This window comes from Motacilla alba, chromosome 2 (assembly GCF_015832195.1).
Source record: "Motacilla alba alba isolate MOTALB_02 chromosome 2, Motacilla_alba_V1.0_pri, whole genome shotgun sequence".
Taxonomy (NCBI): domain Eukaryota; kingdom Metazoa; phylum Chordata; class Aves; order Passeriformes; family Motacillidae; genus Motacilla; species Motacilla alba.
Genome location: NC_052017.1, coordinates 108,604,893 through 108,629,821, shown reverse-complemented (window position 1 = coordinate 108,629,821; position 24,929 = coordinate 108,604,893). Strand labels below are relative to the sequence as shown.

The 24,929-nt window shown below is 43.1% G+C and overlaps 1 protein-coding gene across 2 annotated transcripts in view; it reads left to right on the top strand.

Moving 5' to 3' along the window:
• Positions 1-20,991, top strand: part of GAREM1 (GRB2 associated regulator of MAPK1 subtype 1) — a 102,311-nt gene extending 81,320 nt beyond the window's left edge. For both annotated transcript variants that reach the window (XM_038122667.1, XM_038122675.1), the window contains 3 exons: positions 5,682-6,860; positions 11,935-12,101; positions 15,516-20,991. In XM_038122667.1, the coding sequence (XP_037978595.1) occupies positions 5,682-6,860; positions 11,935-12,101; positions 15,516-16,428 (2,259 nt within the window). In that variant the 3' untranslated portion in view covers positions 16,429-20,991. The remainder of the gene's footprint in view (positions 1-5,681; positions 6,861-11,934; positions 12,102-15,515) is intronic.
• Positions 20,992-24,929: the final 3,938 nt, after the last annotated feature.

Below are 24,929 nucleotides of genomic sequence, written 5' to 3'. Positions count from 1 at the left end.
CGGTAGACACAGGCTCGACACCTCGGTGTCTTGCATTGGCATTGCAGTCCTGTGGCTGCCTCTTTTCCTCCTGGAAAAAGGTGGGTGGCTTGAGTAAGAGAAGACCTGGAAGCAGAGCTGCTGCTGCTGCTGCGTGCCTGCATTGAGGTACCTGGGGGGAGTCCTTCTCCAAAAGAAGCCTGGATGGCCAGTGCCACTGCCTCGGTGGCTCCTGACGTTCCACATAAAGAGACACTCCTTGTTACAGCTCTGCAGTGTTACCTGCCACATTTTGGGTCAGTTTTAGAACACTGATTTATTTGAGACATTCCTTAAAGAGCACTGAAGCCAACTGTTAATGCAGCAATTAGGCAAAGTCCCTCTTATCCCAGAGGGAAATGCATCTATGCTAGTATGAAGACTTTTACTTGCTGATCCTGTCTTGGGAAACAGACATTTATAAAAAAAAAATGGGATACCCTCTCACTGAATCTAGCCAACTTCCTTGAAAATGTTTGCTTTTTTTTTCTGCTATCTCTTTTGAAGATACTGTTTTACATTTTAAAAATCTTTTCCCACTTTTTTGACCTGTAAAAATATATATATCTAATATATATGATCTACTAAATATATCTGTAGTGCTACAATTGGTCCCTTGGCTCTAGCAGTAAAAACCATATGCTGTAGCTATGAATCAAAGACTTCACAGCTACCAAGAGCTTTAACAATTAAAAAAAAAAATCCTAATTGTATTTTAAAGTGAATGCAATGCTTGCATTAATCTAATAAAATCTAGCAGCTATACCTACCTATATAAAGCCACAAATCATTTTTATAAAAGTGTTCTTATGTGTCCAATTAAAGACTTCTGCTTGGAGCTATAACAAATTAGAGCAGTCGGAGTCCAAGACAGCATATTGACTCAGGTGGTACCAATATCTATTATTGCTAGTTAGCCTTTCCTTAAGCAAAAGGAAGATTATACCTGAGCTTTTCCAAAAAACAGTTTCCTAAATAATCATTCATTGCTTTTCTGATGCCTGTCTTCTGCAGGACTTTTCAATGACTTTTCAATGTTACTGAAATTGGATGAGTCTTAAAATATAAAATATTATAGTGAATTAGATCGCTGCAGTTTTGCAGTGTTTTTGGCAGGTGTCTGTATACCTGTAAACTTCCTGGTCGGCATCCTGGCATCAACAGTGAACAGATAGTATGGATTAATAAGCGGGCAGGAAAGGAGCTTGCCTCCTCAGAAAGGAGCAGGCAAGTACAACAGGGAGGAAGTTCTGGATCTGTGGGTCTTCTGCATTCACTGTTCAGCTTGAATATCTACTCCTGATTCCTAGATGGCATTGGGAGTGTAGTGTTGCAAGCACTGCCTCTTTCACAAAGCCGGGATAACTGGTTATTCTCACCTGTTACCTATGAAAACTGGATAAGAAGAGCAGAAGAGGAGCGAGTGCAAAGTAAAACTGCAGGAGTTGTTACAGTGAAGGAAACATTATTGTTAAAATGTATAAAGCCCTCCTTGGATATGTGATTCAGCTGAGTGAAAGCCTCTTGAGTGTTTTCTGCCTTCTGTAGAGTTACCTCTTTTCCAGAATTATTATGAGACTTTAAGAGTTTACCATAAAAATGTATGATTACTTTTGCACTACTCTGTGATCTGGACCACTTTAACTCTGACACTGTGCACTGCTGTCTTGTGTCCATCATATACCGGGGGTGTGCTGTGTCATGTTCACCAGCTGGGACCTGCCACTAGCAGGTCCAAGTGTCTGAAACAGTGTAGGGCTCTGCTACACCCCACCAGCAGCTGCATAGCAGGAAGCAGAAGGTGCCCAGAGAATGGTCTCAGCAGGGTTGTGAAGATGCAAATCCTGCTGGGTCGGTGCTGAAAGCTTAGAGGGTAGAGGGAGATAAGGCTGGTGTGGGACTACCCCTTCTGCCTTCTAGGAATAATTTATGATATGCACTTCCATGTTGTCTATAAGTGTACTATTTGGCATAGAACCATAGAATCATTTCAGTCAGAAAAGACCTTTGAGATCGTCAAGTCCATCCATTAGCCCAGCAGTGCCAAGTCCACCAGTAAACTATGTCCCCAAGTGCCACGTCTTCTCATCTTATAAATGCTTCCAGGAATGGTGACACAACCACTTTCCTGGGAAGCCTGTTCCAGTGAATGACAACCCTTTTGGTAAAAAAAAAAATTCCGGATATCCAATCTAAAACCCCCCGGTGCAACTAGAGGCCTTTTCCTCCTGTCCCATCTGTTCTTAGGAAGTGCTCTGCATGACTAATTCCTGGGCTTCTGGAGGCCCTGTGAAGCTCACCAAAGGCAGTGTAAAACCAAGCTAAAGTCCATCGCTTTTTTTGATTTGTCTGTAAGTTTTGTGGCTGTTGATAAAGTGAAATGTTTGAACAAGACAGAGCAAGTCTGATTTTCATATGTCATTGCTACAAGGACAAAGTAAGGATCATTTAGCCTAATGATCCTTAGCCTTTGTAATCTTCAGAACAAAAGCTGAGCAGTATCTGTGCACTTTTATGTTTTTTGAGAGAGATATATATGATATGTATAGTATGTCTTTGTTGCCAGTATGCTGGAACACATATTAACCCACCACTTACCTACCAATTTTTAAATATAAGCAGCCCAGTGGGATGTATCAGCAATCTTAACATCACCATAAGTGGAATTTAGTAGATCAATTTCTGAGGTCTTAGACTTTTAATTTCATCTTTTCAGTTTTTATTATAATTTTGAGCAGCAACTGATACCTTATATTTTTGTTTAGAAGAAAAAATGCAGAACAGTATTTTTCTCAGAGTGCTAAACTAGAGCTATGGCATCATCTTTCTTTTCATAGAATATACTGAGTTGGAAGGGGCCCATGAGGAAAATAAAGTCCAACTCCTTGCCTTGCACAGGACACCCCAAGAATTGCACCATGTGCCTGAGAGCACTGTCCAGATGCTTCTTGAACTTTTGTCAGGCTAGCTGCTGTGACCACTTCCCTGGGGAGTCTGTTCCAGTGCCCAGACACCCTCTGGGTGAAAAACCTTTTCCTGATATCTGACCCAAACCTCCCCTGACACAACTTCAGGCCTTGACTCCTGTCACTGGTCACACAGTGAAGAAATCAGTGTCTGCCCCTGCTCTTCCCCTCGTGAGGAAGTTGTAACTGCAGTGAGATCTCCACTGTCTCCCCTCAGTCTCCTCCAGGCTGAACAGACCAGCTGTTCCTCATATGGCTTCTCCTCAAAGGCCTTCACCATCCTCACAGCCCTCCTTTGGAGGACCAAAGCTCTCTAGCAGCTTAATGTCGTTTTTATATTGTGGCACCCAAAACTGCCCCCAGCACTCAAGGTGAGGCTGCCCCAGTGCGGAGCAGAGCAGGACAATCCCCTCTCTTGCCTGATGCTGGCAGTGCTGTGCCTGCTGCCCCCCAGAACACAGTTGTCTCTCCTTGCTGCCAGAGCACTGCTGACTCATGTTCAACTTGCCATCACCCCAGGTCCCTTTCTACTGTGCTGCTCTCCAGTATCTTGTTCCCCCATCTGTACACAGATTGAGGGTTAAATTCAGCCTTTTTTCACCTGCAATGATCCTGTGACTATATTTTTTTAACAATGAAGAAAATGTTTTCCAATGTTTTTAATTGAAAATAATTTTGTCTTTAAACATGTCAGTTGACTCTAAAAGCCCATTTGCTATTTGGCTGGTTGAAGTGGATGACATCAATAAGTAGCTGGTCCACAAGACCTTCATTGTAAAGCTCAGCCGTTTAGTTACCTCTGTGGTTTCACATCTGACCCACCGTTTCCTCCTGCAGTGGCTTGTTTGTTTGTGAATCACCAGGGAACTGTAAGTTGGCCGAAGAGGAGCTCCCACAGCTGCAGGTTGTGACACCCCCCTGCTCCAGACAGTGTCCCACAAGCAGTGAAGAAAAGCTGTGATCATGCAGCAGCGAGTAAGAAGTCCAGCAGTGTAGCTGACATTGTCAAAGCAGCCATTTGCGGGGACTTGTTGATTCTAGAAACCAATATTCTTAGAGAAAACACCCTCTCAGAAAGAGAAGGGGGAGATTGCATGGTATAGGCACAGAGCCCTGCGTGTCCTCAGCCCTTATCAGCCCCTCGAAGGCAGGGTTATGTGGCTGCAGCTCCAGTGCAGTGCTCTGTGACAGTTTGAGGAGAAACCGGCAATGAACGTCACATGGGCCTTATCAGCAAAAGAACCTCCAGTGCTTTCATTTCGTGTCATGGTGTTTCAAATGCTGCCAGGCCAGTGGTGCACACTGTGAATGAGTATTACATATCATAAACCCTGGTAGTTTCCTGGATTAGACCAATTAGTGTTTGTTTAGATAATTCAGGGTTTGAATGACTTCCTCTCCGGAAGCCCCGAGCCTGAAGTGCTAAGGCGGCGCACCTCGCCTGAGCTGCCTGTGCAACTGCAATTCTGGCTTGCAGAAGATAATCACAGTTCTGCAAATACGGAGGGATTGCAGGTCATGCCTTACAAGAGGAAGCATTATTCACTGTGCTTGGCAGTTATTGACTTACTGGAATTACAGTTTTGATTTCATGCAGTTGTGTGATGATACCAGGGTTTGAAGCCTGGAGTTTGAACTTCACGCAAGTCCATGAATTCTTTAGGAGTTTTGGAGATCAGGAAGGGATATACAATTTTAGCATATGTTTTCATTGGCAATTCCTTTAGTATGTTCAATTTCTCAAATAAAATGGTCTGTAACAGACCAGTAGTGTTTATCTGGTGCACTTTCATTTATGAGTAGGAATCTGCTGCTACCAAAGAATTGGGTGGGTTCTATTAGGTCCCTGAAAAGAGCTTTTCACGTTAAGCCACTCAAACATGAGGAAGGGCAATCTTGTCTGTAAAGAGTTATTTCAGTCGTAAGGAAATAACTTTGGAAGCAAATGAGCCTTGGACATCTGTTTTGTTGGGGGTTTTTTCCTGGTGCAATTTCCATACTAGAAACGCTCACACATGGCTGTGCATATGTTGTTTAATCTCTTAAATTGCAATTATGATCAAAAAATGAGGAAGGAAGTCTATGACTAGGAGAGCGAAGCAGGAGGGGAGTTAGGCATATGGGATAGACTGATATTCTTGATTTCTCCTTCACGGAATAGATGTCATCTGTCATTCCCCCTAGCCTGGAAAAAATTATGTCAAAGGGATATGCTTCATCTGTAATGATGAGATCACCTTTTCTGCTCCTCAGGGAGCTGAAGATGGTAAAAGACATTTCTTTCCCTCAAGAGCCTGGCAAATAAGTTCTAACAAACAGGAAAAACAAAGGTGGGAAAAAGTACCCAAGCGAATACGGACATGGTCTGTCACAGCTGTATGACACAAGTGGGTATTTGAACTGCTGGGATATGTGGATTTGCCCTTTCTTTAAAAAATTATTATGTTTGTTTTCATGCCTTCTTTGGCAGTTTCAAGTGGCTCTTTCCTCTCAAGTAAGATGCAAGAATGAGCTGAACAATTTAAAAACGTTACTTCAGCTTAAACACCTTGATCTTGACCGGTCAACTGTTCAAATAAAGCTACTTTCATTTTTTCCAATACATGGTCTTGTAAGTTCAGTCTCAAGAGATTTGATGTGATTTGAAGTATGGTCTTCATTGGGGGAAAATAAAATTTTTTTATTATTATTTTGCAGGTAGCTTCAGGTGAATGCAATGAAGACACTGAAGTTTACAACATTACCCTCAGTACTGGGGATGAGCTCACTTTAATGGGGCAAGCAGAAATCCTTTATGCAAAATCTTCTAAGGAGAAGTCACGGCTCAACACCATCTTCAAAAAAATTGGGAAGCTTAATTCAATTAGTAAGCTAGGCAGAGGCAAAATGCCCTGCCTCATCTGCATGAACCACAGGACCAACGAGAGCATCAGTCTCCCTTTCCAGTGTAAGGGCAAGTTCAGCACCCGCAGCCCACTGGAGGTGCAGATGCAAGAAGGTGAGCACACGATTCGCAATATAGTAGAAAAAACCAGGCTGCCTGTTAATGTTACTGTGCCAAGTCCTACACCAAGAAACCCTTACGACCTGCATTTTATCCGTGAGGGGCACAGGTACAAGTTTGTCAACATTCAGACCAAGACTGTGGTAGTTTGTTGCGTGCTTCGTGGAAACAAAATCATTCCCATGCATTTTCCCTTGCACTTGACACTTCCGAAATTTATTCTACCTGATAGCGTGGTGAAAGGGGAGCTGTGGCACGAACCCCTCATCCAGCACTGGTTTAATATATGCCAGGAGCAGTTTGACATAGACGAGTATTCCCGTGCCGTGCGAGATGTAAAGACTGACTGGAACGACGACTGCAAGAGCCCGAAGAAGAGCCGGTGCGCAGGGCACAGCCACGTGCCAAACTCCCTCAGCTACGCGCGGGACGAGCTCACGCAGTCCTTCCACCGGCTCTCCGTGTGCGTCTATGGGAACAACCTGCATGGGAACAGCGAGGTGAACCTCCATGGCTGCAGGGACTTGTGTAACGAGTGGGCCCTGTTCTCTCATGATGCTCTTCAGTACCAGGAGTCCGGGGACAGTAGCAGTGATTACCTTTTCCCTGAAGTTAGCGAAGAATCGATGTTTCTGCCTACGAAACCGGAACTTCCTTACGAAGAGCTCTGGTTGGACCAAGGGTCTGGAAAGGGTGGTGACCAGCCTCTCTCGTGCTCGCTAAGTGAGAAGAGCAAGTGTGACAACTTCAGAGGATCTTTCCGATCAAAGTGTGGTACCGCGTCTCTTCCTGTGCCTGCAACTATCGGAACAACCACAAAGTCTTCAGATGTTTCCCTACCTCCACCTCCAGTGCCTCCCAAATCAGAAGCAGTAAGTCAGGGTTATTTGTGTTTGTTTGTTTCTTTTTTTAGTTGGTGAAGAGTTTGCATGCAGATCTTTTTCGGGAATACTTGGGGGAAGGGGGAAGGGCACATACAGGGCAAGGGAACAGTCAAACTTTGCAAGATGTGCCACTTCAGCTAGTTTCCTGCAGTGTGTAAGACATGTCTTAAAAATCACAGGAGTGTATTTAATATTACTGATCTAATAGCTTAATCCTGATACTTTCTGGTGATATTTATTTTGGGTTTCTTGCTCACACAAACAAGGTCTAAGAATTGCTAAGTCACTTCATTCTCTTGCTTTCCACATCATCTCTCCATGTCACCTCCATGTTTTCTCATATCTTCTGTGGCCAGAGTATATGGGGCATGACACACTTGGAAATGCCTCAGATTGCCTTAGTGTGTCTTCAATTAACAGGCTCTGATAACGAGAACAGCTAGAATTTTTACAGATTTGAAGTGTTTGTTAATGAGAAATTCTCTTTTATATTATTATTATATAGCAGATTTTGAAGAATACTGTGTCATTGTCCTCAAGGAAACTTTTATCAAACTAGACCTGAACTAATCACTCTGTACTGCTTATTGAAAGAAAATATGTTTAAATAGGAGCTCTGCAGAATTGATAAATGAGCCTTCTTGAGGACTCAGTTGTAAACAGAGCATGTTTTTTTAATGAAAACTCGTGGGAGAAATCACTTTTCCAAACCTGAAATGTCATGGAGACTGAGGAGGGGAAAATGCAAATGGATTTTATCAATAGGAGCTTATGTAGACTGGCTGGAGAATCCACCCATTATGTGGGCTCTTGACATAGTCCTAAGCATTTAAAAAAAAAAACAAAAACAAAAAAGAAGAAAAGAAAGGAGGGAAAAAGGTTCCTGCAGAAGAGAGTGTCTAGGAGTCTTTAGCAAAATATCGATGATATATGTATCACTTGAATCTTGGTGTAATTATTTACAAATTTGTTTTGCAAGGGTTTTCCTGGAATTAAAATATACCATTCCACTTGCAAGTTCTATGGTGATTTCAAGAGCATGGCTGTACAATATATTAAGACTAATTTGAGGCGAAACTGTGGCAAAACATGATGATGCCATACCTTTCCTACTGCCGTCTAACAGTCCAGTAGTGTTGACTGTAGCCTTGCCCTCATGAGTCAGGTCACACCCTGGTTGAAAGGTAAGATGTGTTCATTCATGCTGGGTCAGCCTGCAGTGGATTTCTGTGGGGATGCCCCTGGCCAGGCTCTGCGGTGCCTGGGGAGGTGCAGCGAGGAGAGGGGAGGAGGACACCAGGCAGGCACAAAATCCCCAACTACAGCCCTTGGTCTGTGCCACCAAAACTTCCCTGAAAAGCAAATGCAGCAGCTGGAGCGGCCAGGAGAGGCAAGACATCATGTCTTCTTAGCAAAGTGTTTACGTGCAGTGTTAAGTGCAGGAACCCAAGAGCACTTCCTTGCCTCTGAGGTCAGGTATGCACCGACATTTGTCCAGACTCTTGGACAAGTGCCCAGCAGCACCATATGGAGATGAGGCTCCCTGGCAGCCTACACTGGCGTTAACTGGAGTGGGGCTGGTCCCACCCTCCTCCACCTCCTCCTCCTCCTTTCCCAGACACATCGTCCTGGCTTCCCTTTTGTGCTGGCTCTGGCACTCCTGTGCCTGGGCAGGCAGCCAGGTCTGGATCTGGAAAATGATTCGTTTCCTGCTGATTTGTGTGAGCTGAACTGCTTCTGCACAGGGTCAGAGGAGTGCTGCAATGTTGGGGGGTGGGTGGTGGGGGTGGAAGGCTGCCCCCACAGCCCTTGTGGCATGGAGGTGCCGACCGCCTGGGTCATGCCTGTGACATGAGGGTCTTACCCCTGAGGTGTGGGCACTGGGCTGCTGGGAGAGCTGTGGAGCACCTGCACAGCATCAGTGTGGACCCTCATACCTGGGGAATCCCCATGAGTCCCTTTTGGGGTGACACTTGGGGATTCATGGGAATCCCCATGAGCAGGGTTACACTTGGGGTAGATGTGTATGTTGCCCTTCAGAGTTATTTTGGAAAGTGTGCAATTTTGTCATGTGTGTCTTAGGTTACTGAGGTAATGTGTGACTGCTGTCAGCAATTTGAGTGTAGCTTTCTAGCCATTTTGGAGAAGTAACTTCTGCTAAGGATATTAGCTGGAATTTAGAGGTGGGCAGGGGGTGTAACCCCATTAAAAATAAAACAAAAGTAAAAACCTACATTTCCATCGATTATAATAATTTAGACTTGCCTTTATGGCTTCCTGGAACAGCTTTGGAGTGAGTATCAGTGACCTACAGAATTCGTCTGTGGGCTGGGGCCGAAGAGACGTTTGCATGGTTTCCATGTAGGTATTTATAGAGCAAGTAAATCTCAGGAGCTGCTGGTGAACATGCGGTTTAGTCATCACTCCCTCTAGAACGATATTCCATAGCATTTCTGTGTGAAGGTTGGCTGGCAATTGTATTTTTGCACTAAATTTAAAATGTGTGTCCAGGAGCTGTTTGCAGGGCGGGAAAGGACATCTGGGTATTTCAGAAGCTGTTCTGGTTTTCTTCTCTCCAGCAGGATGAAGCATTGTTATACATTATGTGTATTTTCTAAATACCTTTCAGAAAATCAAAGTAGTGTGAAGGCAGAAGGCAGAGGAGGGGGGAATAACCTCTGAATGAAGGCCTGTAAATTAGTAATTTTTTAATTCCCCAAACACTCATTTGCGTAACATCAGAAGCTGTTTTCCTGATTGATACAAAGCACGTCCCTAATGGAGTGCACCGGAAATTCAGGCTCCTGTGGGCAAGGAGTGTGGAACTGCTCTGTGTTACACTCACAGTCAAGCTGGTGACAGGGCATGTTTTATCTAGGCAGCCTCAGAGCCGGTCACTGCAGTGAGCACCTGTGATGCCCAGATTCAGCAGTGGCACCCCAGGGCCCAGGTGCTGCTGGCAGGGCTCGGGCTGGCAGCAGGGAAAAGGAGCAGAGGTCTTCAAATCAACGTAGCACCTCATGCCATTGGAAACAGGTCACCATTCCTAGGTCACAGGAAGGAGGGTTGGAGCATGAGAGAGCTCAATGTCAAATAGAAGTTTCAGGTTGTGCAGTGTAAGTGTTTTATCTGTATCTGACAGCCACGTGACATCTAGTGCTTCCAGGGCAAAGAGTATTTCCAGCTAAGAGCAGCAGCCTTCGAGGTTACTGTCCTGTCCCACCGTGACTGTTCCACTCATCTCCTGCATTTATTTCATTGCCATTCTCTTGGACCTATTGAGTGCTTCCCCTTGCTCTTCTCAGTTTAATCTGCAAAATCTCTCCTTTTTATTCCTCTGCTGGGTTTCCTGGGGGCTGTGTGTGGCAGCTGTAATTGTGGTTTTGTGACAGGGACCAATTGGGACTGCAAACAGGTATTCTTTATGGCTTCATTCTGATCTGCAGTCTGGGTCAACCAAGGCAGTTTGGCATAGTTTGTTATGCCAAACATAACAAAATGAATTCCTCAGTCTTCCTAGGAAAGAAAAGCTTTAAGCCTTTGACCATCTGCTGTGCTCCAAGAGCTCCCCTGAATGGTCTCTCTAACCCCATGGATATATATTCAATAGCATTCACTATTAACTTTGCCTATTCTGACTTGGGGGGAGAAAAAGTCTTTAGGCATCCTTGGGGCACAGTACTAAAATGGTTGAAGAATTTTTTGCCTGAATTCAATAACAAACATGAATAAAATTGATTCATTTTTTCCCCTTTCCTTGAAAGAGCAAATAAGATCCCTTAGAACAAGATTTATTTCAGTGTTTTATGCTGACGGGCATTTCCTGTAATTTGGACTTGTTTTAAATTAGGGAAAAAATGTACTACAATGTCCTAGTCCCCAGTTTTCCATTTCACTAAAATACTAAATATGTTGTTGCATTTTGAAAGCACTGAAGTGGATTGCAAAAGGTTCCACATTTATTTTGTTTTTAAATAAATTAAATCACTTTAATTGCTAATTATGTCTTGCAGAACTGCTAAGATAACTTTTAGTTCTGCATTGTTGTAAAATTTAAAAATAAACTTCAGCTTTCAAACACAAAAATAATTTCCTTTTTCTGATGCATCTAAGACTGTTTCAGACAAGGAGAACATAGAGGTCTCCTCCTGCCCAGGGGCTGGTGGTGAATCGTTAAAAATCCTGCCTGGCAGCCGAATTCGCAGCAGTCTTCTCACCTCTGGCCCTACTAAATAAAGTTGCTCTCCCAAATATGTCCTGATGAGATTAAAGTCCTTAATTCCATCATATTTTTTATGGGGATGGATCCTGACATTTTGCTCCTACACAGGCACACCACAGTAAATTTCAGGTGATCAGTGCTACAGCTGTGTGTTTGAAGCTGTGAGGTTGTCTGGCTGCACAGAGCAGACCTCTCGGCTGGGTGTACACCTTTCCACTTGTACATTTTGGACAGCCTTGTCCTGCACTGCTTTGGCAGCTACAGAAGGGCTGAAGCTCCTAGTTTGAATCCAGAAGCTGGTAAATACAAGATAAATGTACTATTCCTGGTGGAGGGAGGCTGGGAATCACCTTAAGAGTCGGATAACTGACTACCACTGGTGAAGTAAGACAGGAAACATCGAAGCGTATTGAGATCTTTTCATTACATAAGCTTGGTTTATTACATCTAAGTGAACAACACTAATGAACTTTGGGTGTAATGAATTGCTCCTTACAGAATGTATAATATCAGGAACAGTCTGTCTGATTTTCTGTGTTACTGGAAGGTTCTTTTACATGGTTTCGTTGCTGCTACTTTTTAAATGAGTGTCTATCAAATTGCTGAAATGTACCCTAAAAAAGATTGCTGGTTGTTCTACCAGTGGCAAAGCGTTCTTTTGGACTTCCTTGACAGCTACATACTGTTGCAAATGCGTATACTTTTTAATTTCTCCCTTCTCCTCCCTTTTTAATTATTTCCTTTCAAAAAATAAGGCAGAACCAGATGTGCTTCATCTGGTTGAGGCTGCTGTTGCCCAGATTTTCTTGCTGCTTGCTTACATGTTTCTCTTTTGTGCAGGTAAAAGAGGAATGCAGGCTCCTCAATGCTCCCCCAGTCCCACCACGGAGTTCAAAGCCGTCCTCCACCAGTCCTTCCATCCCTCCTCGCACAGTGAAGCCTACTCGACAGCAGACCCGCTCTCCCAGCCCCACTCTGTCCTACTACTCTTCAGGACTGCACAACATGTATGTGTGAGCTGTGGGAGCACCGTGCTAGCACTTTCTGAGAAAGTTAAATTTAGCCCTGTTCTTTTTGAAGGCACTTGTTTCTAAGGCACAGTGTGGTGTCAGACTTGCAGTAAAACGGGCTAACCTGCCAAGTTGTTTTTAAAGATTCAAAAGGAAGGAAAGCTCCAGCAGAAACTATATTTTACTAGATAGGACATAGCAGCTTATATAAAACACCTGCATGCATTGGTAGAGGCAATATCATTCTTAGGTGACTTTAGGCTGTGTAGTTAAGAGATAATGTATAGTTCTCCATGTTTCTTGAAAGGCTTGAATCTTCAAACCAGACCACCTCAAAGCTAGTTTTTGGGTGGGACTTCAGTGCTGCATGCAGTGCAGCCAGCTCTGATCATCGGGGACACAAAAAGAGTGCGGTAATCCAGAAATGTGTTGTGCTAACTATATGGACACCTACGGGGTGGGTATGATGGAGGACAGAAAGACCAACAGACACCACTGAGTGCTAAGTGAGGTGTAGCAGAAGGAGGCCAGACAGCTTCCACATCAAACACACTTCAGCACAAACCCAACCCACAATCCGGAAAAGCCACCCAGGCTAGCTGAAAGTTGACAGTAAATTCTGAATTATGTGTCTGCATAGCTTTTCTTAGTGGTAAAGTGTCCTTCCTTCAGCTTCAGAAAGTATATGCACCTTCTGAAGCCTCACCTCCTTTTTGCCTTGGACGTCTTCTTGCCATTATTTTTGGTACCCTTTCAATGACACAGTGCTACCTGTGTGGATATTATAAATTCATCCAAAACACCACTGAATTAATTTTAGCCTGGATGCAGTTGGTATAATAACTTATGCTGAAATTGCCTTGCTAAGTCATACTGAACATTTGCAGCTTAGTGTGGTGGATCTGGCAATGATCACTCTAGATCAAGGCTGCTTGCTTATTTTATGGAAGTCTGTTGGGTAGTTCTGTCAAGGTCTACTCCACAGGAGGCTGAGCACAAGACCTCCCAGCTTTAGGGGCCCACCAAATGCTGCTTTCTCTCTTTGTAGCTAAGAATACATCTGCCCTCCAAAAACTAGGGAACAAACTAGGAAAACAGAAGTGAAGTTTCTCAGGAATGCAAAAAGTGACAGTGAGATGGGGGTCAGTCTTTTCTCTCAACTAACAAGCGATAGAATGAGAAGAAAAGGCCTCAAGTTGCACCAGGGGAGGTTTAGATTGGATGTTAGGAAAAATTTCTTCATGGAAAGGGCTCTCAAGCATTAGAAAAGGCTGCTCAGGGAAGTGTTGGAGTCACTATGCCTGGAAGTGTTCAAAAAAAGTGTAGATGTGTCACTTGGGGACATGGTTTAGTGTGGATTTGGCAGTGCTGGATTAATGGTTGGACTGATGATCTTGGAGGTCTTTTCCAACCTAAATAATTCTGTGATTCTATGATTTGCCTTGACTTTCACAGTATTTGCATGAAATTCATCTCCAGCTGGGTCCAGATCAGACATCTCCATTTTGGTAGAGCTGACCTGGTGTTGCAGAGGAAGCTACTAGAAAATTGCCATTTTGCAGTGTAACCAGATTGCTTTGCCATTTATATCAATTAGCTTGTTTTCTGGATCATGAAGGGTTGCAGGACAATATTTTAAACAGAAAGTCAGTATGATTTGTCCTTATCTGCCTCTAAAAATGCCTGATACCTGACTTCAGCTGTATTTCAGGCTTGTCTTGCGTCCTTTCGCACTGAGTCTCGGGCAGTTCATTTTAGTGGAGGCCAAATAAGGAAGCACTTTGAAAATGTTAAAATGTTTTCAGAAATTCCATTAATCTTTGAACTCAATAAATGTTCCAGTTCTAGTATGGAATTAGAGAACAGAAATGGGATCAATCAATTTAATTGCTCTGCATTGTTGGTTGTTTACAACACCTCACTGACTAATGTCTCAGCTTGATGGCTTGGTTTGTGAAAAATGATTTGCACTGTGTGTAATACACTAGTTGGCCTTTAAGCAGCCAGAAATAACTAGTTGATGGTGTATCCCTGTTGAGGGGGCAAAACTCCATGTCTCATATTGAAAACATCCAGCTGCTTTACCTGTCAGACTTGTATTAGTGATATAAACAGAAGAAAAGTTTGGAAGGCACAGAATGGAGACTAAGAGAAAGTTAGAAAGAGGGAAACTGCATTTGTTGGGACAGATATTTTCCAGTGATGTAAATTAGGGCTGTTTTTACACATCTGCACTTTTTATTTGATCTGGGCAAGTCCAGATTGGCCTCTCTGATCCACTGTAAGCACATGAGGAAGTAATTTTGTGTCAGTCCATTAAAAACTGTGCTGGTTTTTTGATAGCTCTATTGATCCATTTTGATAGCTTGATCCATTCTCAAGAAGTGTTCACTGAGCTGTCACGGAGTGACTACTGAGTTTTTACTTGAGTAGTTAGTTTTCAGGAGAGAAAGGCAAGTCATTAAAACAATTTTTTCAGCTGTTGGTTTCTGTCTGTTGTGTTGAGTAAGGATTTTATAAGTCTGCTAATTGTTTTTCCAGTGTTCTGGTTTAGTTGGCCAAAATTCCAAAGATCAGCACAATCTTTCAGATTTTCTTTTAGAAGGTGGCATAAAATCAGCAAACATTTGCTTTTGATAACAGGTTGTGTGCTTTTGTTGTCATCTCCATCTCTTGGGAACACCTGGATATAAACCATCAGTTCCCTTGGACAGGCTGAACTTAGTTCACCACCTGAAAGTGGATCCAGGGTAACTTTTTTTAGATGCCTTTGAAAAGCAAGTGTTTAACATCAAAGCTCTTTAAAGATCCAGACACACCAACAAGTTACTCTGGGTAAGCTTAAAGCCTGGTACTTCAGCACATCCAGCCAGGTCTGCTTACCCTTCCAGCTAAAACTCTTCCTTCGGCAGTGAGCATTGACTCACTCTGTGTCTCTGTACTCTGCACTGGTTCACATGACCCAGGGCAGTGGTGACCTGCCCTCATATGAGCTTCTGCATACCATGACACATCTGTGGTATATATATAGAAAAGTGCTGGATTAGTACATCTTTCTAGTGTGTGTGAGACTGTTTCTTATCCGTGGTAGTATCCCTCAGGAATTCAACAGTGAAAAACTGAGTATTTGTGAGATGACACAGAACTGAATTGAGGCATCAACTTTTTTATGAGCTTGAAAAAACAAGACATGGGGTTTTTGGGTATATCAGCATCTTGTCAGGCTTGTAGAAGGGGTAAAGGATCTGTCAATACATTAATTCAAATATGTCAATTCAAATGTGAAAAGTTCTGCTGGAGGAAAGAAGATTCTCTCCTTATGATGGTCACCTTCTATCAGATGATTTATGAGTTTATTGAAATGCCAATTTTTTTCTTACTAACAACATCCTTTCTGCTTTGTTCCTTAAGCAATGTCACAGAGAGCGACAACACCAACCCGACTGAGAGCACACCTGTTTCCTGCTATCCATGTAACATGATGAAAACTGAATCCAAAGAGCCTGAGAGCACAATGCCTTTGGGAAGCCCCTCAGCTGAAGCTTTGCCTTCGAGGTTATCTTGGCCAAACCATTTTTCAGGAACTGCTGAAGGCCTGAATAGGAGTGATTTCCTGCTTGATCCAAGCAGGAGCTACAGTTACCCCAGACAGAAGACTCCAGGTACGCCAAAGAGAAACTGTCCAGCACCTTTGACTTTTGACTTCGATGGATGTGAGCTCCCAACAGGGTACTCCCCACTGACTCCAACAGAGTTCACAAACACCATCTCCAGCTGTCCAAAGTCAGCAAGTTACTCTCTAGACTGCACTGATGAGAAAACTCTGGGAGTCAGCAACACAAAGCAGAGCCATTCGTGCCCTGCCTTACCTCCTCGGGCACCGAAGTCAAGCGAAGATAAGACAGTTACAGACACGTGTCCCTTGCCACTGAAAATAGATGGTGCCGAGGAGGAATCAAAAGCTGGCTCTCCAGTTGTCTTGGAAGATCAGTATCTGGCTAAAAAGGGCATGCAGGATACATTCTCTGTGTCTTACCCCTTCTCATCTCCCCTCCACCTTCAGTTAGCCCCAAGGTCTTGTGGGGATGGCTCTCCCTGGCAGCCACCCACCGACCTTTCTGGACTCTCGATAGAGGAAGTGTCTAAATCGTTGAGGTTTATCGGTCTGTCAGAAGATGTCATATCATTTTTTGTCACAGAGAAGATTGATGGCAATTTACTGGTTCAGCTTACAGAAGAAATCCTATCAGAAGACTTCAAGCTAAGCAAATTGCAGGTTAAGAAAATATTACAGTTCATTAATGGCTGGCGGCCCAAGATGTGATGCTGGCTAGTTTTCAGTGAAAGTGTACTCGATACATTTGAGCTAATACGTCACTTCCTGTTTTTTTGCACTAAAAATCCTTCTTGTAAATAGTAGTAGAAAAATTCTTACTATGCAGATAAACATTTTTCAGTGGTGAATGGACTTTTTTTTTATGTCAATAATAAAGGTAGAGAATCTGCAGAGGTGTGCCTTTGTGCATCCCTGAACATTCAACAGCTGCTAAAAACAGGACACTAAGGGAACTTTGACTCCACGGTCTGTTAAGACTTAGTCGTATTTATTACTGAACAATTTGATGCTGAAAGACACACACCAATCCAGTTTACAATTTTGTGTTAACTGCAAAAAAGAGATATTTCTTACGGGATTATTTCTGTTCACATAATATTTGGCAACATGCTGTGACTTGCAGATATACAAAAGCATTGGTTTTGACACTACATCTGAAAATGTTAAGAATTGCTGTGAAGTGCCACTAATACACTATTCTTGCAGCATTATTTTTATTAACAGTATCTTCCTGACTATCTGTAACGTGGATGCATTTTCCATGTTACTTTGAGCAAAAAGAGTTAAATGTTTTTAAACCAAGAGTCAAGCTTAGCTCGTTGCCCAGAGGGAGGGAGAAGGGGGATTTTCTACTGAGCCACTCTGCCCTGGCCAATTAAAAGTTTATGACCTGTAGATTTCAAAAGTTGCTTTTGTAGTCGGATGACTGGAGTAAATAGCATGACTTCTGGTCGTGCAGCTTTCTCATGGGAAAAGCAATTCAGTGCACAGGCTCTTTTCTCAGCTGATCCTGCCTGCTGCAGCAGCCTGCTAGCACAGCCCTTGCAGGAGCCGTGCTGTGGTGAAAGGTAACAACTTCTTGTGTTTCTTGTGCTGCTGCTCTGATTGTCTCAAAATGCACTTGGTCTGCTTTCCTCTTCCTGCGGTCAGACCTGTGTGGGAAGGTGATAGTGCTCCTGTGTCATGCCTTTGAAATAAAGTGCTGGCAAGGTGGGAGGGATCGGAAACAGAGCATGGCATGCTGCTGAGAATGGGCTGAGGGAGGTTTTGGGCCATGCCACAGGAAATGCTTGTGATCTTTTCAGTTCACCTGTCTTGTTTGCAGTGGGCTAGGAGGATGTGGGTGTCAAAGTGGGAGGGGCTGTAGCATCAAAGGATGTGCTAATTCAGTTGCCCAGCTGCAAAAACTCACTGCAGTAGATGTCACATGGAAGTGGCAGTTAAAAGGGAGCACAGAGATGGCAAGTGGGCATTAGTCTGCCCCTGGAGACCTCTCAAATTTAACTGCTCAAAAGGCTATGAGTGGGATTAACTTTTGATCGTCCTTTGTGGATTTCTTGTAGTTGACAGAGCTCTCTGAAATGTGTCTAAATAACCCCAGGATCTTCCTGCCTTTATATACTGGTTTTGAGGATTTGTGGAGGTCCTCAGGAAACAGTCTGTGTTGTCCCTTCCTCCTCAGTGCACATGCCCAGGATCCTCAGGTGCTCAGAGCTAGGAATGCTAGAGCAGCTTTGGCTTCACTTACTGCTGAGCAGAGCCCTGGCCCAGAGAACACCATCACCTGCCTTGCTTACCTTTTTGATGTATTAAAAAATATCTCCATTGTAGGTCATGTAGTTGGTAGCATCAAGAGAAAATACAGAGCAGAGACAAAAATGCTAGAGTTGCTTGTTTTCTCAACCATATTGACTCATTAAAAAGAATTTATTAGCAAATAGAGCTTTCTGTTGTTGGGGCACATTTCATGTCATGTCACTATGCCAAAGCCAAGATGCATTATTTGTCTTCCAGTAATGCAAACCACCAGTTCCCAACAAGAAAGCAAAGCCCAGTTGTTGTGGGTACTATAGAGCCAACAAATATCCCAATAGAAAAAAAACCCCAAGAGTTTATAATCCTTTTTTTTTTGTAATGTATTTACTTTAAGCCACAGATCAATAGCTTTCTCCAAATGCTTTTTAATTAGCATTCTAAAATATTTTAGCTTCAAATAAGACTAGAGCAAATTCAGATAGTGTTCAGATGTGTATGCTTGTTGGTAGGCCACATGCAAGTCGAAACCAACTGCCTTTTAAACCCCACTGTGTCAAATGAGTGTTCAAATATGAAAGGGCCAAATCTTTAATGTCAGGTACTTGCCATTGTTTTTCTCAGCTTGTTAATTCTAGGTAAAAAACCCCAAAAGATATCAAAATTAAAAAAAAGAAAATACCACAGTCTTGGTAATATTAAATATTACTAACACCCCCCAGAATATTAACATCCCTGAGGAAGTAGTTTTCTTTGACTGTGGATTCATGCCCCTTCTATTATCTCTGCTTACCTGCTTGAAGTGCTTATTCTTGCAGAGACTGGTGGAATTTGCATTCATGACCGTGCTGCATTAACATCCCATGTGCATAAACCAAAATAGAACTGGCTCACAGAAAGGCCTAGAAATGTGCATTGATTGCAGAAGCTGACCCTGTGTGCCAAAATACAGCTAAAACCACTAACTGCAGACTTGCTATTGATGGCCTTCCGGTTGTCTCGTTCTGCTTGGCACTGCTTACTTACTTTTATGCATAATGTATTGGCATATAACATTTTCTTTTGCCCTTGGCCACTCATCGCCTTCACTTTCCAAGCCATTTTTGGGGATTTAGGTGTTCCTAACATTTGTGATCTGTGAATTATACGGCTCCGGTGTCGATCTGCTGTGATACACAAGCTAGACTGAAGTGTCTGCTCTGGTGAAATCAGCAGAGTGATGAGCAACCTGAGTTTGTGGAGTGTTGTGGCTCAGCCTTTGGATCCTTGGTTATGGAAAGGACCTTTCCGTAGGTAGCCAGGCTATGGCAACTCCCAAACCCAGCACGGAGGTCAGTAGTGGGGAAAACCAATCTGGTTTTGGACAGTAGTGGTGTCCAGCCATGTTGATGGGAGTTGTGTTGATTGTCTTTGGGGCCTGAGAGCTGTAACCACTGAGCATTGTGCCAGAGTGGGCCTCAAATCACTTACATTTTTGAGGCAGTGCACTAAAATAGGCCTGTCCTAACCTTGGACTTCTTTCCTCAGATTAGATTAATGTAAGGCCTCTGGTGCTTACTTGGTTATTGTTGTCTGAGCTGTGTGTTATCCTTGGGGTTTTTGTTTGTCTGGGGGTTTTGGTAGCAAAAAATACGTCATGTCATTCTGTATGGAGCTGTCTCTCTGTCCTGCACCAGGAAACACATCCTTTCTATGCAACTGTCATGTGTTGGCACAAGGACTGATGCTGCCTTCAGCAGTGAAAGCTGGATTCTGGCATGGAGGCTTTCCTGGAGGTGGACACCGAATTGGGCAGAGAAGGGATGGAGAGGAAACCTGAGGGGAAATGCAAGTGCTCATTGTGCCTAGGATAATGATTCTTTGTCTTGCTGCCTTCCTGGCTAACCAAAGCTGTGTTGACAGCAACTCAAAGTGCATATTTGCATTCTTTTCTTACCATATTGTAAAAGTTGCCTATGGCTAGAAGTTTAGACAAAAAATATTTGGTCCATCCAAAATTAGAAGGGAAATACATTTTGAAGTGTTCTTTTCAGCTAGAAGAAAGGGTTAGAATTTGCTGTGTATTACTGTGTATTTTCTAATATAACAGGTTTACTTGCCACTTAAAAGAACTTTGTTCCACAACAACAGCTTCAAGAGAAACAGTGTAAACAGCAAAGCTGCCTGAAAACGCGCCGTGTTTCGAACCTGTCTATAAATAATTGTTTTCTCTTATGTTTTCATCTTGAATCAACTTCTTGGTTGTCCCCCCACAAAACAAATTGTGCTGGCACCAGCTTCTTGAGTGCTTCCCAGTGGGTTGCCTGCCTGTAACACAGGCCAGCCAAGTCCTGCCTGCAGGCCAGGCAGGGGGTCACGCCATGGCACTTAACAGCCTAACAGCAGCCCTGTGAGAGGACTACGGCTTAGCCCAGCTCTCCTGGCTCCTCTTTCTGATGCTCTGAAGTTGCAGCCTTCCTGTATGCAAACCAGAAGGTACAAATGAATTCCTAATAAGCAAGAGGGATTGTCCTTTTTATTTATAGGGATGGCAGGGCAGTGGGGAAGTGCAGGCCCCTTGTTGAGACCTAGCAATAAATGACTCTCCATTTTGTTATGTCTTAAACTCCTGGTAGTCCAGGAGTTGTTCAGACTTCACAATTTTTGTATGTAATAACCAAATTTTCAGTGTGAAAATCTGCAGAGTGATTCTCTTGGACAATCTTCTGAATTGTATTAAAACTATGTTTGTTCTTAGCTCTTTAGATTCACTTCGGGTATGTCAAAAAAGTAATACTTGGGGGGGAAAAAAATAAAAAAGCCCAAAAACTTTGGCTTAGTACATTTCCGTTATAGAACGAAGCATGGGTTTTGTGGAATTCTGTGCTGTTTTGGGCTTTTGTGTAAAAGACTGGAGGCAGATTGTTATTTAAACCAGGTGCAAATAAATATCCCTGTAATGTATATGAACAAATTTAAACTGCGTATTGTAAGTATATAAACTGTATATTAAAGACACTATTTTCATGATACTTCAAATGCATACAGATTTTGTTGTACTAAATTGGTCGGGTGGCATGTATTATATAAAAGGGTTGGTTTTCATTCGGTAATGTCACTGATTTATCCTCTTGCTCATCTCAGTATAATTTGGAAATAAGCACTTCTCAAATAGTGAATTTCGCAAAGTAAGATTGGGATAATTGAGAGGAGTAATCAGGCTTTTGCATTTAACCTCTCAAGACGTTCCTTTTCCCTGTCTTGTAATTTCACTTGTTCCCCTTCAGCAAGAGTATTGAGCTATGTTTCCCCAAAGAATTTGTTGCCAGACAGCTTGCCAGTCTCTAGCAGACGTTCACCTAAAACATTATTTTCCCAAGCCCTGTTATCTTTGTTTTGGAGGAAAGCATTCCATTATAACTTGGATATGCTTTTAAGTGCAAGACCATGCGCAAATATTCCTGCTTTGCAGAAAGTTTCTGAGGCATTTTTTGGCTGGGGAGGAAACCAGAGACAAAACAATGTTGTGCTGTGAGGTTGCACGTTGCCTGTTCTCACTTCCTTCATTATTGGCAATGTAGAGAAATGTCAACTCTACGACCACCGTGTTATGCAGCTAAGTTGCTACTGTGCCATATTCCTTTGGGCTGAAGCTTCATTCGCCAATACCAGGCCAAGAGGAAGTTTACTACAGCCCAGCAGTAGTTGTGGAAGGGTTTATGGAAGGAATCATTAATATATGTTTATGAGATATAAAGCAGGGCAGAATCTGACACAGTACGTTGAATTTGAGACAGATGGGGTTTACTTGCCTCCCACCCTGACACATGGGAGAGGGATGAAATGTGTCTGGGGGAAGGATGTGCATCACAGACGGGTGTGGGGAGGGACAGAGAGAAGCAGAATTGCTTTCAAAAGATAAAAAATATCTCATTCACCTTGAGCAGGTCTGTCTAGGGCAGATCTCTGGTCCCCTCTCCTAAGAAGGGAAAGAAAAATATTTAATTTTTTGAATGCTCCAGTCAGTTGGGTCCAGCCTGAGCAAAAAGATCTACAGGATAGCATTCACTGCATTTAGGGGGAGTGAAGGACTGTATCCAAATCAAAATATGTCCATCTCCCTATAAGGAAAGTGCTGTTCTAAACCAGGCAGGTATATTATTTTTATGTATATATTATGCATAGCAGTCACCAAGCTTGACACAAATCTCCTGGCTAGTCACCATGGCTACCTATAAACATGAATAAAGAATAGAGGCAGTGTTGGCACCTGAAACCACAGCTCTCTTCTCTTTGGAAAGTGGAAACTTAATGCTCTTGGACATGCTCTTCCTCTTGGTGTGATACAATCAACTAGAGCTCTCCTGGGTCTGTTAGGTGTGTATATCCCCTATTCTCCCTCTTGCTGGGGCTCTGTCCTTGAGCTGCTGTGGGACCTGGGGTGCTGACAGAGTCTGACATCCTGTCTCGTGTCACCGCTGATTAATCCCTGAAGTCCTTGGTTGCCGAGGACTGCGCTAGCTCAGGTCATCACTAGCTTGGGGCACTCTACACCACGCTCTGCTGCCCAGGTATAAACACATTTTATGTCACCAGATGCACACGTCACATGTAACCACTTTCTCCTGTGCCCTGAGTGACTCAAAGCTGCAAACCTGGGCGATGTCTCCCCTTTTTCTGTGCCGTGAGCGCATGATGGGATTTGCCATTGCAGAATGAACATAAAATCAGTCCTGCTTGGGCAGTTTGCCCTTGGAGATTTTGCTTAGGTCCTCAGTGCTGCTGGACCATTTCCCTAGCAGCCTCACTTCTATGGCAGCATTATTTTTAGAGATTCCCTTGGCAGCCCTCACTGGCCACTACCCCTGCCTATATGGGCAACTATTGAAACTGCAGCTCTGGTAGTTCCATAAAAACTCACTATTAATTGTACTCTGCATATAGAATTCTTTTCTCTTTCCTGTGGTTGTCTCACTCAATGAAGATCATTTTTTGTTGAAAGCTGGCAGGATTTATATTTTTATTCAGTTGCCTGGATCCAGCATTTCTCCCCCAGGATAAATCATTTTATATTCATTCTTACTTGGCGTAATGAAGAGCTGACATGAACAGTGGCTTTGAGAAGTAGGTGTCTTCTCACCATTCTCTCCATCAGATTCCAAAGGTGGAAAGCTCAAGATGGATAACCAGGCCACCACAATGGGACAACAGAAATACAACTCGAATATTTATTTATTGCTCAACAAGACCTTAAAATGCCCTTGACTCCTGGGTGGGACAAAAGGAATCTCTTGCCAAACATGCTTGGAATAAATGAAAACCACTCCTCACAGGGAGTCTGGGGTAGGAGGACATAGAATAAAAGGGAAAAAAAAAACAGAGACATTTTTTTAGGACAAGGAGAAAACATTTCTAAGGTGCCAAGCCTAAGGAGCTGGCAGTGAAGTGGAGGGACGTGTCCCCTGGCTGCGTGTGACACTTGTACGTGCCACACTGTGTCAGACTGGCACACAGCCACTGAGAATGGAACCTGCTGGAGGGGCTGCAGTGGGTGATGGATGGGTTCAGGGACCTCATTAGGACTCTCTGCCAACCCCACAAGAGCTTTGTCATGAGAAAGAACTGTTTTAATTGTGCTGGTGCTGTTCCATTGTACAGAATCAACAATTATTGTTAATGAACATAGGGGTCAGCAAGGCAGGTCTCCAGGGCTGGGTTTCCAGTGGATTAGTGCGAGCAGAAAGCAGGAGGAAACTCTAGTAGGTCAGCACTGTAAGACCTGGCAGAATGTCTGGCAGAGCCCTGAAGAACTGCATATATCTTGGCTAATCTTATTTAACTGCAGCTCTGCAAGTGGGAGAAACAAATGACAGCTAGAAACTATCCTAAATGCTAGTCCTAGATAGCAGCCTCTGCTCCTGATGAATGAAGCCTTGGCCATCCTGGTAACTGGCCCTCCTGTTTCCTCCTGAAAAACATTGGTGTTTTTATCCTTCAAAAAAGACTGAAAAATTGCACTGGATTAGTATTTCATTGAATGATGGAATCATTTGGTTGGAAGGGACCTTTAAAGATCATCTCATCCAACCTCTTGCCTTCCACTAGATGAAGATGCTCCAAGCCCTATCCAACCTAGGCTTGCCTACTTATGTGGATCCACAACTTATCTGGGCAACTTGTTCCAATGTACAATCATAAGAAATTTCTTCCTTCTGTCCAAACTTAATCTATCCTCTTTCACTTTAAAACCACTGCCTTTTGTCCTCTTGCTACAGACCCTGATAAAAAGCTTCTCTCCATCTTTCCTGTGAGCCACCTTTATGTGTTAAAAGGCAGCACTAAGGTTACCCTGGAGCCTTCTCCAGGCTAAGCAATCAAAACTCCTAGCCTGTCTTAATAGGAGAGGTGTTTGATTTTCATGGCTCTGAAATTTCTCCTTTCATAACAAATCAGTGAAACTGCAGTAGAGATGGGCACAGTGCTCCCTCTGCATCTTTGTAGGTCTGCAGTTAGTCTTGCCTTATTGTTGATTGCTGAAACATATTTCTCTTCTGATTCCTTTAATAAAAGGCAATGATATTTAAAATTTTTTATCTTACCTGTTGAGTAAGGCTTCCAATAACTCTTCTTTCCTGATTAAAAAGAAAAATAAATCAAATATTGTTTCTTCCGATTCTTCTCTGCTACAGTTGGTTTATTGAAAAATGAAGTGTTATTTCACAGATTCCACAATGTTAATTTTTATTTTATACAATTCAATCGGAGCTCCTTGTACAATGCTAAAAACTAGGACTTGGAAACTGAGCCTCCAGAAGGAATTTGGCAGGCCAAGGATAAAAAGCATACAAATTTAAAAAGCAATAAACAGTACAAATCCAGGTTTCCCAATTTCACCTACAAACCCAACCCAACATATCCTTTCGTTTTGTCATCCTCCTTTGCTACCTTTTGGTTTTCAGAGCCTGACTGGGTGCCTC